This window comes from Platalea leucorodia (assembly GCF_965183815.1).
Source record: "Platalea leucorodia genome assembly, contig: HAP1_HAP1_SCAFFOLD_24, whole genome shotgun sequence".
Lineage (NCBI taxonomy): Eukaryota > Metazoa > Chordata > Aves > Pelecaniformes > Threskiornithidae > Platalea > Platalea leucorodia.
The window spans coordinates 1,585,175-1,597,755 of NW_028121458.1; the positions used below are offsets into that span (position 1 = coordinate 1,585,175).

The 12,581-nt window shown below is 55.0% G+C and overlaps 1 protein-coding gene across 1 annotated transcript; it reads right to left on the reverse strand.

Moving 5' to 3' along the window:
* Nucleotides 1–2,118: 2,118 nt before the first annotated feature.
* On the reverse strand, nucleotides 2,119–3,078 carry LOC309603210 (olfactory receptor 14A16-like; the record flags this gene model as incomplete). The annotated part of the gene is made up of 1 exon (XM_082338111.1): nucleotides 2,119–3,078. One exon carries the CDS (start codon nucleotides 3,076–3,078, stop codon nucleotides 2,119–2,121), a length of 960 nt encoding a protein of 319 aa, XP_082194237.1.
* Nucleotides 3,079–12,581: the final 9,503 nt, after the last annotated feature.

Genomic DNA, 12,581 nt, shown 5'->3' on the forward strand with positions numbered 1-12,581 from the left:
CTACAGAAGGACTGTGGTAGTGAATGGGAGCTGGTGCTGGGGCAGAGCCAGGGGCCATGGAGGACATCAGAGACGACCTCCAGCAGCTCCCCTTCAACCAAGGCAGGGAGTAATGCACCCAGTGGTGCTCCTGAGAGAGGATGGTGACACAGGGAAGGAGGCACCAGGGGCTGCGGTGCAGGGAACCGATGCTTGCCTCTGTGTCTTGGGCCTCCTGGAAGCGGTGCCAGGGGCTGCACCCCCAAGGCACCCCCAAGCCTGCGAGTAGCCCTGAGTCCTCTCCTGACTGTGGGGAGCTGCTCTGGCTTCAGAGAGGCTGCTGGCAGAGCTGGAGCTGTTGGAGCTCAGCCTGCCCCTCCAGTACTATGACTGGGGTGAGAGCCCTGCCTGTTTGAGGGTCATTTTGAGGGTCATTTGGGGTCCTGGCAGTGTGGGAGCTTCCTGGAGCATCATGGCTCTTGTTCTCATTCCCATCCCTGCACCAGCACAGCTCTGCTGCCACACAGCCCAGCTGTGCAGGCATCAATGGGACAGGCTGCATTCAGGGGTGGGAAAACATCCCCCTGGGACGGTCTGCCCAATGGACCTCAGTGCCACATCCCTCGGCAGCCCTCCTGCTTTGGCAGCCCTCCCCAGCACCGGTCCCTGCCCAGACTTGGCTGTGTCCCGGGCAGGGGTTCATAGACAGGGGACTGCCAGGGTCTGGGCATGTGGGAGTTGGGGAAGGGCTGGATGTTCTCCCAGTGTAGGTGGAGCTGGTCACATTTAAATGATCAGCCCACACCTGGACCATGGTGAATGGCCAGGGCTGGAAAACACAAAGGGTCAGGATTGGGGGTGACTTTGGGGCCAGCATATGGGCTGGGGGAGACTGTCTCAAAGGCATGTGCTGGGCACAGGGACTGAGGGACAACAGCAAACTCACGGGGTCATGCTTCCTTCAGCGCAAGCCCTGGCAAAGGTTCCCAGCCTCCCTTTCAATGCCACGCTTCAGGAGGAACCATGGCACTAAGGGGTGGGGAGTGAGGGATGCCAATTCTGCTTCATCCACTTCCCAGACCTCAGGGAGCACCAGGACAGAAAGGACTTGTGGCTCTGCACCGTGAGCCTGCTTTAGGGTAACCACAGTCTGGGCACTACTGCTGATGAGCGCAATGCCAGAATTTGTCTCCCTCAGGCAATTTCCAGCCCACATCAGCTGCCACCTGAATTTTCCCCACCCCTCCTCTGATGCAGCTGGAGGTTTCCTGGCCCCCTCCCCATGCTCCCTGCAGGGCCTTGACCTGGATGGGGATCACTACCACTAATCCGCCTCCCTGGGGGTCTCTGGATGTGGCAGGTGCTTGAAGGGACTGTGGTGCTTTCCCAAGGACAGTAGGTGTGTTCATTAGGGCCTGAGGGTGACAAGAATCACTCTCCGGTCTTCCTTTTTTGTAGCTGCTTGGTGCCCACTGCCTCCCCTGGGACGGCAGAGTCCTCATTTCCCTACAGATCCCTGCGTTTAGCACTTTCCCTTTGGGTGACTCCATTGTGGGGGACCTCTCATTTTGTGGGGATCATGTCACTGCCCACCCCAAGCACACGCTGTCCATGGGGATGCCCCAGGCTCCCCAGGCAACTCCAGACTCCCATCCTTAAGGACATCACCTGCCATATCTGGAAGCCCTGGGATGTGTCCCCCATGTGGGACAGCCCTGCATATGTGCCTCAGTGACCATTCACCATCTCCACTGTAACTAGAAACTTGAATGCAAACCTTGCTCTCTAACAGGTCACAACATGACATTGAGCTCTTTGCTCCTGAGTCCATGGAGCAACAGGCCCTTTTGGGGTGCAGCTGCTCATGACCACGCTTGGCAACAGCTTTGGAAGACAAGTCGAGGCTTCGGGCACTGCACTGGGGAGAAGCCATTTATTAAAGAGCTGCTACGAGAGAGTCAGCACTGACCCAGTGTCAGACAGACATAAATACATGCTACAGGCAAGACAGAGAAAGCTCAATGAAGCCATAATGATAGTGATAATAATAATGATGATAATTATACTTATAAACATAGTGATGCTAATGATGATAGAACACCTCACAAAATAAAGTCCTGGAATGGTTTACCGTGGGAGTTATTTGTGGAGACAGAAGGGAATTTTATGCCTCCTGAAAAAAGCCCTTGAAATCACTTTCCTCAAGACGCCTTTGAGCTCCTGGTTCCTCATGCTGTAGATGAGGGGGTTCACTGCTGGAGGCACCACTGAGTACAGAACTGCCATCAACAGATCCAGGGATGAGGAGGAGATGGAGGGGGGCTTCAAGTAGGCAAACATTACAGTGCTGACAAACAGGGAGACCACGGCCAGGTGAGGGAGGCACATGGAAAAGGCTTTGTGCCGTCCCTGCTCAGAGGGGATCCTCAGCACGGCCCTGAAGATCTGCACATAGGACACCACAAGGAAAACAAAGCAACCAAAGATTAAAGAGGCACTAACCACAAGAAGGCCCATTTCCCTGAGGTAGGAGTCTGAGCAGGAGAGCTTGAGGATCTGAGGGATCTCACAAAAGAAAAGGTCCAGTACATTGCCTTGGCAGAGGGATAGTGAAAATGTATTGGCAGTGTGCAAGAGAGCATTGAGAAACCCAGTGCCCCAGGCAGCTGCTGCCACGTGGACACAAGCTCTGCTGCCCAGCAGGGTCCCGTAGTGCAGGGGTTTGCAGATGGCCACGTAGCGGTCATAAGACATGACAGTTAGGAGACAATACTCTGCTGAGATAAAGAAGATTAAAAAAAAGAGCTGTGCAGCACATCCCAAGTAGGAGATTTCCCTGGTGTCCCACAGGGAATTGGCCATGACTTTTGGGAGAGTAGTGGAGATGGAGGCCAGGTCAAGGAGGGAGAGGCTGAGGAGGAAGAAGTACATGGGGGTGTGGAGGCGGTGGTCACAGGCTATGGCGGTGATGATGAGGCCGTTGCCCAGGAGGGCAGCCAGGTAGATGCCCAGGAAGAGCCAGAAGTGCAAGAGCTGCAGCTCCCGTGTGTCTGTGAATGCCAGGAGGAGGAACTGGGTGATGGAGCTGCCATTGGACATTTGCTTCTTCTGGGCATTGGGCACTGTCCAAAAAGGAATAGACAGCAACAAGTTAGGAGAATCTTCTCTCGAAAATCCCGTGCCATTTCTCATTGCAATCCCCCTCCCTGAGCTGAATGAGGAACGAGTCAGCTCAGTCCCCAACCCTGTCAACTGAATGACATGGTGCCTCACAGTTGTAAATACAGCTTGGGCACCTAGTTCCCATGAGGACACCTCCATTGAAGGACCCCTAGTCATAGTTAGGAGAGAAGCTGACCTGCACCACCACCCCAACCCCAGAGAGCAAGAGCATCACTGACAGGGAGGGAATCAAGGAAGGATACTGCTACGCTCAAAAAAAACCCCAAAAACGAAGCAAGGAGAGGAAGGCGGAGAGGCATGCAGGGAAGCCTTCTCCATACCCAGCTGTGCTCTCCACCTCACAGACACAAGCACACATAAATATTAATTGTAGGACCCATGTGCTTCTTTTCTGCAGGTCCAGCTGTGCAGGAGGTAACTCATGCCCTGGACCCTGGGGCCATGGGGACAGAGGCTCTTCTGGGTGGGAGAGGAGAGCAGGGAGTTGCTCCAGGGAAGGCATCTGCAGTGCAGGGGATGGCAGAGAGGTGCCTGAATCCCCCCCTTCCCATGGCGCTTCTGGGAGCAGATCCCTTTGCCTCCCTGCCCACGTCTCTGGTGCCTGGAGCTGCCTCTGCCAGGGGCTGGTTCTCTGTCCCCACATCTCCTCCCCGTCCCTGCTCAAACAGTCAGTCCCCCCCACTGTGTGCTCAGCTCTGCCCTGCAGACCCCTCCTGGCAGCAGGGCACTGCCTGCGGATATTTCTGTGTCTGCAGGGGCTGAGGAGCAGCTCAGACAAGTGTTAATGAGAACTGGGGTCTCCCTGCCTTTTCCACAAGGCAGAAGGAAATTCCCATCTCCCACTGCCCACCCAGCCATCTTCTCCTGTGGGTAAATGCTGCCTCAATGTCCTTCTTCAAAAGGACCCTCTGCAAATGTCCTGGGGGTGATCTGGAGCTGTGAGCAGCCCTGGCCCATGCAGCACCCTCTCAACAGCAGAACCTGCCGAGGGTTGCTGCTTCCACCCACAGCTTCTCCCTAGATTGCTGTGGGGAGCTCCCTGGGCAGGCTGAGAGCTGACCCTGGCAGGTGGCAGGCTCCCTGCCCCAGCACAGAACCACTGCTCTGGAGCACGCCCCTCTCCACTGCACCAACCATGGGATGTGCCAGCTCTAGGAGATCCCTCCAGAATACTCAAGTGCATTGCCCTGCAGCCAGAGCCTTACCGTGTCAAGGGCTGTGAAGATTTCTGCTCCAGTGAGCTCTATGCACCTTCCCACTCACGTCTGCCTTTACCCTCTCTCTGCCTCGCTCCTCTCCCCTCGGTGCCTGCAGGCAGTGCCCTCAGCCCTGCTGCGCTTTGCAGAGGAGCTGCTCCTGGGCACAGCTGTCTCTCTGCAGGGCTGCCCACTTGCCAGTGGCTCCCTCCATCCCAGGAGCCCAGCCCAGCTCAGCAGCAGAGGCCCAGCCCAAGGCAGCACTTTCTCTGCCCCTCTGGGCTCCCTCCAGGTGTCCCTGGGGCTCCAGGGGAACCTGCTGTGAAACAGGCTGGAGCAATCACTCATGTTCCCTCCCTCAGCTGGGGAGAGACACTTCTTTCCAGCACTGTCATTTCTGTCAGAGTTAGGTCTAAGAATTACCTTCTTTTGTTCTGGTATGAGACCAGTCACCCAGACAGGGACAGGGCAGCTGCTCAATTTAATGGCCAAACACTGGCCTGTAGTGCTATCTCAGATGCCAAAGCTGCCCAGCACAAGGGCATCTGACGAGGGCATCTTAGGACCTATCGCACAGCAATCCCCATTCACAGCTGGTCACCAACAGACACCTCTAATGGCATCTCAGACAGGTTTGGGGCTTAGGCGCAAGTTACTGAATGCCACCGCTGCAGGGAGGCAGTGTCTGTCCCACGTCTAGCCATTAGATGCATGGGGCAGTGCATGAGTACGAGGCACACCACAGCAGGGTCTCCACTCATGTGCCAACACTTTCAAAGGATTCTTCTTACCCCCATCCTTTATTCACCTCCTTGATGATACAATCAAGGAAGAAGTGAATGATTTTCACAGCGTGCCTGGATAACAGGATGTCCACAGTCAAGGATATTTTCAGCAGCAACCTGTCCTTCTTGGAGATCAGCTTCACCTCCACCACAGCCTCTCTGGGCTGCAGTGACATTGCAGACAGCAAAGCCCTCTCCTGCCAGGGCCGCACAGTCCAAACCTGTTTCTCTCTGGCATTGGGAAGCACAGGGTTTGCTCACCTTGTGGGCCCCTCATTTCACCTCACATTGCCATCTGCCATCCACGCCAGCATGTCTCTGCTCTGAAGCAAAGCCTTGGCTTGCACAGGATCTTGGGTGCAAGATCTGTGACAAGTCTGAGGTTGGCCCTGGTGGCACCAAGCTGAGGGGCTGCAGCCCAAATGGGCACCAATGGCCTCAGCCTGGGGCACAGACAGGAGGGGATGGAGCCCTGTGTGCTGTCACAGAGCTGTGACATTGATGTAAATACCTGCTGAGGTGTGGTGGGACAGGTCAGAAACCTTAAGGTTCTGTGATGCATGGATACAGGCTGTTCAGAGGAGAGAGGTGGGGAACATCAGGAGGGGGATGCCCTCAGTGGGAGGGAGCTGCCTGGATGTATGGAGGTCCTCTATGGGATGGGCAGCAGATTGGGTGAGCTCTTGTGGGTGGGGGTCACAGGAGAGACCAGTTAGGGAGACATTGTGGTAGGAGCTAAATACCTGGAAGCAGGTGAGGAAGAGGACAAAGTCTTATTTAAGCAATGGGAGGAAGTCCATTGACCCCACATCACCCCTGGGGACTCTCATCACCCTGATGCTCACGAGAAGGGGAAACCGCAGGGTGCAAACAGCCCCGCAGGTTTCTTCTGGTTCCTGGGGCCAGCTTCTTAGCCCAGCTGCCAGATGTGCCAACAGAGGTGATGCTCACCTGGATCTGGTACTTGCAAACAGGGAAAAGTGGATCAGGGATGTGAAATCCAGTGTCAGTCTGACCTGAGCTACGCTGTGGGCATACTGCTTGCCAGCCACAGCCATGGGCACAGCCATGCCTGGCCATGGACCTCGTTGGGTCTGACTCGCAGACTCACTTCCCAGCTTGAGCCGTTATGGATGCCCAATGGCACAACACCCTGTCCCTCCAAGTGCCAGGCTCCGGCCGATACACAAAGGCCCAGCACAGCCATGGCACTGCAGCGCTTGTAGAACCAGGCCCTGGAGGTGCTCACCAGGCCAGGGCCAAAGGTGGGCGGCTGGAGGGGACCTCCTTGAACGCTTTCAAACTCTCAAGGTTTGTACCAAAATTAACCTGAATTATACCTGTGAAATTCAGCCGTATACAGACTGAAAAAGACCTCCTCCCTCCTTCTTCTTCCTTTCTTCCCATCACTTGGCCGTATTTCAGAGGAGAGCAAATTGAAGATGGTGATGCTTCTGGGTGCCAATGAGTGAAAGCGGGGAAGCGAGGCAACACATGCAAAATGATGGAAAAGCTTTGCTAGTTCAAAGCTCTTCTCTTCAGATCCTATCTCTGAAGCCTGAAATCTGCAGCAGAGAACCTTCCTTTCAGCAATTAAGTGGAGATTCCCCCAGCAGTCTTGGCTGTGTCCCCTCCCAACTTCTTGCCCACTCCCAGCCTACTCACTGGCAGGGCAGCCTGGGAAACAGAAAAGGCCTTGACCCTGTGTCAGCACAGTTCAGCAATCGCTAAAACATCGTTGTGTTATCATGGCTGTTTTCATCACAGATCCAAAACATAAAACCATATGAGCTACTATGATTAAAATCAACTCTATCCCAACCAAAACCAGCAGAGGACCAAAAGGTGAGGTGTTCTCAATACCGGTCTCCAGGGAGCTGGTCAAATGCCTTGTCTCTGATTCTCTAACCATGGCTTAGATGCCTGGCTCCTCTTTCGAGCCTTTTCATGAATACCAACATTTTGGGAGCAACCTGATCTGACCTCAGAGCTGGCCTTGCTTTGAGCTGCACAATGGGCTAGAGATCGCTTGAGCTGCTTTCTTCTCTGAATCTTCCCATGAGCCTGATAGAGACACCCTCACCTTCAACTGAGTCCCTTCTTCTAGGACATACTGCAAGACACAGGCTGCTGGTGGAAGCGTGGGTGGGAAAGGGACTGCTGGGGGTCTCCAGCCTGGCCTCCTGCCCAAAGGGTAACTACCACCAACCCCGTGGTCAGGCTGGTGGCACTTTTGGGAGCTGAGACCTGAAAACCTCCCAGGGTGGGGATCACAGAGGCACGCTGGGTGTCCTGCTGCAGTGCAGCACCACACTCCTAGGGTTTTTGTTACTTTTCCTGTTGCCCTGTGTGAATCTCCCAAGAGGCAGTTTGGGGCTGTTGCCCATGCCATACCATTTCTGACAGCAGAAGAAAGGGTTTTTCCATCATCTCTCCAGGCAGACGTAGGACCGTGCTTGGTTTTCCTCAGCACGCCCTTCAGCAGCAGGCTAAAGAGGCTCTGTTCCCTCACTGTCTGCACACAGCTCATGTAATCAGGCCCTAACACCATCCCTGTTGCCCTTGTCTCGATCCTCTCCAGCTTCTGCCCATTCCTCCAGAACTGGGAGACCACTGGCTTGTATGGCATCCATGCGCATGCCCAGGCCCTTTCGCTCAGGGCCACTCCTCACCCCGTCAGGTTGCAGCCCACACTGCTGCACAGGGTTATTCCGTCCCTGGTGCAGGGCTTGTCCCTTCTCCTTGATCTTCGGGAGGGTTTGGGGGGTTTTCTTGGCCAAATCCCCAAGTGTGCCTGGGTCCCTCTGGACTGGAGCTCTCTTGTGCCAGCATTTATGGTATGTTTGCAGATGGCTCATCCTCATTTGTGCTTCTACCAGGATAACAGCACGAGGCATTGCAGGACACTACAGGTAAAGAAAAAGCAGTACTTGTTTGCTGGAATTGCTGCCCAGGGTAGAAAGCCTCACAAAACTCACATCAGAAACAACAAAGGAGGGCACAAACCCAGAAGAGGCTAGCCAGTGCAGAAAGGGCTAACAGGGTAGGCGGTTCTTTACAGGGAGTATGAGGGTGGTAAAAAAGATGACCTTGAGAGGAGGGTCAGAGGTTAACAAGGACATGAAAGGTGAAGCAAAGGATGGGATCAGGGCTGTCTGGGGGTACCTGGGAGGCAGCCCTGTCCCAGATGCGAATGATTTCCACAGTCAGGGAGACCCTGAGTGCAGTCCTTAACACTGACAACATGAAGGAGAAGGAAAAACAGCATCGTTCAGGCTGGAAGGGAATTTGGGTGGTGTCTAGACTAACTTGCTGCTCCAAGCAGGGTCACACCAGGTTACCGAGGGGTTTGGTCCATTTGGGTGTTGAGAAGTTGCAGGGATGGAGCCAGAGCACAGCCTGGGAAACAACTCCCAGCGCTTGACTGTCCGCCTGTTGGAAAAGTTTCTCCCCAGAGCTAACCTGACTCTCTCTTGTCTCAGCCCGTTGCCTCTTGTCCTCCTGTCTGGCAGCCCAGTGATCAGCCTGACTGTCTTCTTGGAAACATCCCTGGATCACCATAGGCAGTGCCTCTCTTGCATTGTGTGGGGTCAAACCCTGAGAAAGTATTCTGCATGTGGCTAACAAGTGCTGAGCAGAGGCGGAGAACCACTTCCCCTGCCTGTGCTCCTGCTCATACAGCCCAGGAGGCTCTTGGCCTTCCTTGCCGATAGCTCTTCTTTGGCCTAACGTAACCCAAGGACCACCAGAGCACTGAACACAGAGCTGCAACCCAGCCAGCAGCCCCTCGCCTATGCCACTGCAGGGGCTTAGTCCACTCCAGGACAGGCCTTTGGATCTGTCCTTGCTGGACCTCATGAGGTTCCCGTTGGTCCATCCCTCCCGCCTGTCTGTATCCTTTGGGATGGCAGCCCTGCCCTCCAGTGTCTCAGCTACTCCCCTCGCTTTGGTGCCATCTGCAAACTCTATGAGAAAGCATTCTTTCATCTCCTCCAGACCAGGAAAGCCATGTGAAAGAGGGCAGGTTGCAGGACAGACCCCTGCAGGACTCTGCAGTGAGAGGCCTTCAGGCAGAGTAGCACCCATTTACCGCGTCCCTCTGAGCCCAAACAGGCAATCAGTTTGTGATCCATCTACTTACCCACCCAGACTGACCATAATATCGTAACACAGATGAAAGCATATTGTGGGGCAGAGTGTTAAAAACCTTGCTTAAGTCCAGGTAAATGACACGCACTGCTCTCCCCTCACCCAGAAGTACAACCCTTTCATCTCAGAGAGCAGCGCAGATGGTCAGGCATGATCTACCTGAGTAAATCCAGTCACTTCTCTTTCAGAAACCCAGAAATGGGATCCAAGAGGACATGCTTTGGGACACACGCCTCAACCAAAAGGAGGGTGAACAGCCTGTAGTTCCCCAGCTCATCCTTGGGGCCTTTTTGAAAGATGCATGCAATGTTTGCTTTTTGCAAGTCCTCGGGGAGTTCCCCTGATGACCTGCCCAAAGTGACAAAGAGCAGTGTCACTGTGACTTTCTGCCTGCTCTCTCAGCACCCTTGGATGGAGTCCCTCAGGTCCCATGGACTGGTAAAGAGTTGAGTTTGCTCAGGTGACCCCCGACTTGATCCCCACCCACTGCTGCTTGTTCTCCATGGGTCCTGCCTCAAGGCAAAAAGGCCTGGGAGACCTTGCTGACGAAGACTGAGCCAAAGGCCACGTATTGTATCTCAGACCTGTCTACACCTGCTCTTGCTAAATTCTGCAGTGGCCCCACAGAGTCGGGTTTTCCCTCTTTAGCTGTAACTTCAGCAGTAACAGCTCATCTTGGTGCCACTGAAGTCCCTTATGAGAGTCCACTGAATATCCGCATGGACCACTGCTGTGCTTGCAGGAGGTTGTCCTTAAAGACCAGCTGTGCTGAGCTCTGCTGCCTATCCGTCCTCCTGCTCATGAGATCCCTCCTGAAGGTCCCCAGGACAGGCCACAGTCTGCCCCTCTGAGGTCCCAAGAGCCCATATACGCGATGGCTTTTCTTGACAGCAGAGATGTGCTTGGAGTATATGCTAGATGGATCATATGGGAAATAATGATAGGAGATGCAGATGTAGATGCTGAGGTAGCTGACATGAGGTGCCTGCAGAGTGAGCAAAGCCTGCTCTCCCCAGCGCCAGAGATAAGCAGAGCAGGGCTGTGCAGCTCTGAAAGGAGACCACAAGACATTACAGTCAGTGTAGATCTAGAAAATACAGCTGAGAAAATACCTGCACATGCCTTGGACCACCTGTGGCACCTCAAATGGCACCAGGTGTCTCCACCTGAGCAACCCACTCCTGGCCTCCATCTCCATTAACTAGCATGGCAGCTTAAACAAAGAGCTCCCACCTCTTTTGTCCATTCTGAGCTGAGCCAAGAGGAATCCCAGCTCATGTGGGTCTGTGGGGTGCATGGGACAAGCTGAATGCCCCTCCAGCTTCAGGGCTACTGCTGAGAGCCGAGATGCCTGCCCTGACTCAGTGTCGTGGTTTAACCCCAGGCAGCAACTAAGCACCACACGGCCGCTCACTCACTCCCCCCCCAGCAGGATGGGGGAGAGAATTGGAAGAGCAAAAATGAGAAAACTCGTGGGTTGAGATAAAGACAGTTGAATAGGGAAAGCAAGAGCTGTGCGCGCAAGCAAAGCAAAGCAAGGAATTCATTCACTCCTTCCCATTGGCAGGCAGGTGTTCAGCCATCTCCAGGAAAGCAGGGCTCCATCACACGTAACGGTTACTTGGGAAGACAAACGCCATCACTCCATACATCCCCCCATTTCTTCTTCTTCCCCCAGCTTTATAGGCTGAGCACGATGTCATATGGTGTGGAATAGCCCTTTGGCCAGTTGGGGTCAGCTGTCCCGGCTGTGTCCCCTCCCAGATTCTCGTGCACCCCCAGCCTACTGACTGGTGGGGTGGGCTGAGAAGCAGAAAAGGCCTTGACTCTGTGTAAGCACTGCTCAGCAGTAACGAAAACATCCCTGTATTATCAACGCTGTTGCCAGCACAAACCCAAAACATTGCCCCATCCCAGCTACTCTGAATAAAACTAACTCTGCCCCAGCCAAAACCAGCACACTGAGCTGAATCCCTGCCCCACACAGGTGGAAATGATCCCCTGCCGTCACTGCCAGCCTCTCCTGCCTGACAATGGGACAGGGATGTAAGTGTCCAGAGGGGAACATTGACACCTCCCATAGACCTGTGCACCCCGGTAGAGCAATTCCCACTGCAGGAATCGGTCTGCCCAGTGTTTAGAGAGGGACAGCTGGCGATTACTTCAGTCTGCTTCAAATTGTGTTCCCCATGCAGGACCCTGCTGCCTTTCAGGAGCTGTCAGCCCTGGAGCCCCAGGGACACCTGGAGGGAGCCCAGAGGGGCAGAGAAAGTGCTGCCTTGGGCTGGGCCTCTGCTGCTGAGCTGGGCTGGGCTCCTGGGATGGAGGGAGCTCCTGGCAAGTGGGCAGCCCTGCAGAGAGACAGCTGTGCCCAGGAGCAGCTCCTCTGCAAAGCGCAGCAGGGCTGAGGGCACTGCCTGCACGCACCGAGGGGAGAGGATTGAGACAGAGAGAGGTTAAAGAGAGCCAGGAGTGGGAAATTGCGTAGAGTGAAGGAGGAGAAATCTTCCCAGCCCTTAACACAGTAAGTCTTTGGCTGCAGGGCACAGCCTGGAGGTGTGGGCTGGGAGCTGTGTGCTGGGGCAGGGACTGTTCTGCCTGCCAGGGTCAGCACTCAGCCGGCCCAGGGAGCTGCCCATGGCAATGTGGGGAGAAGCTGTGGGTGGAAGGAGCAGCCATTGGCAAGGTAGGTCAGGGTCTTCCTGCTGTCAACAGGTTGCTGTGTGGCTGAGGGCTGCTCACAGCTCCAGATCACCCCCAGGACATTTGCAGAGGGTCCGTTTGAAGAAGAACATTGAGGCAACATTGACCTGAATGGGAAGGAGTCTGTGCTTTGAGTTTTCTCCTCGTGGTTGACTGGGTGGGCCGTGGGAGATGGGAATTTCTGTCTCCCTTGTGGAAAAGACATGGAGACTCCAGTTCTCATTAGCACTTGTCTGAGCTGCTCCTTAGCTGCTGCAGACACAGAGATGCCCCTGGGCAGTGCCCTGCTGCCAGAAGGGCTCTGCAGGTCAGAGCTGAGCACACAGCGGGGGGGATGGGGTCTGTGAGTGATTACAACAAAGAGACCTGGGGACAGAGAACCAGCTCCTGGCAGGGACAGCTTCTGGCAGCAGAGACAGAGGCTTGGGCAGGGAGTGAGCAGGAGCTGCTCCCAGAAACGCCATGGGAGGGGGGATTTGGGCACCTCCCTGCCACCCCCTGCAGTGCAGACACCTTGTCTGGAGCAACCCCCCTGGTCTCCTCTCCCACCCAGCAAAGCCTGTTCCCCCAGGGCCATGGGATCCAG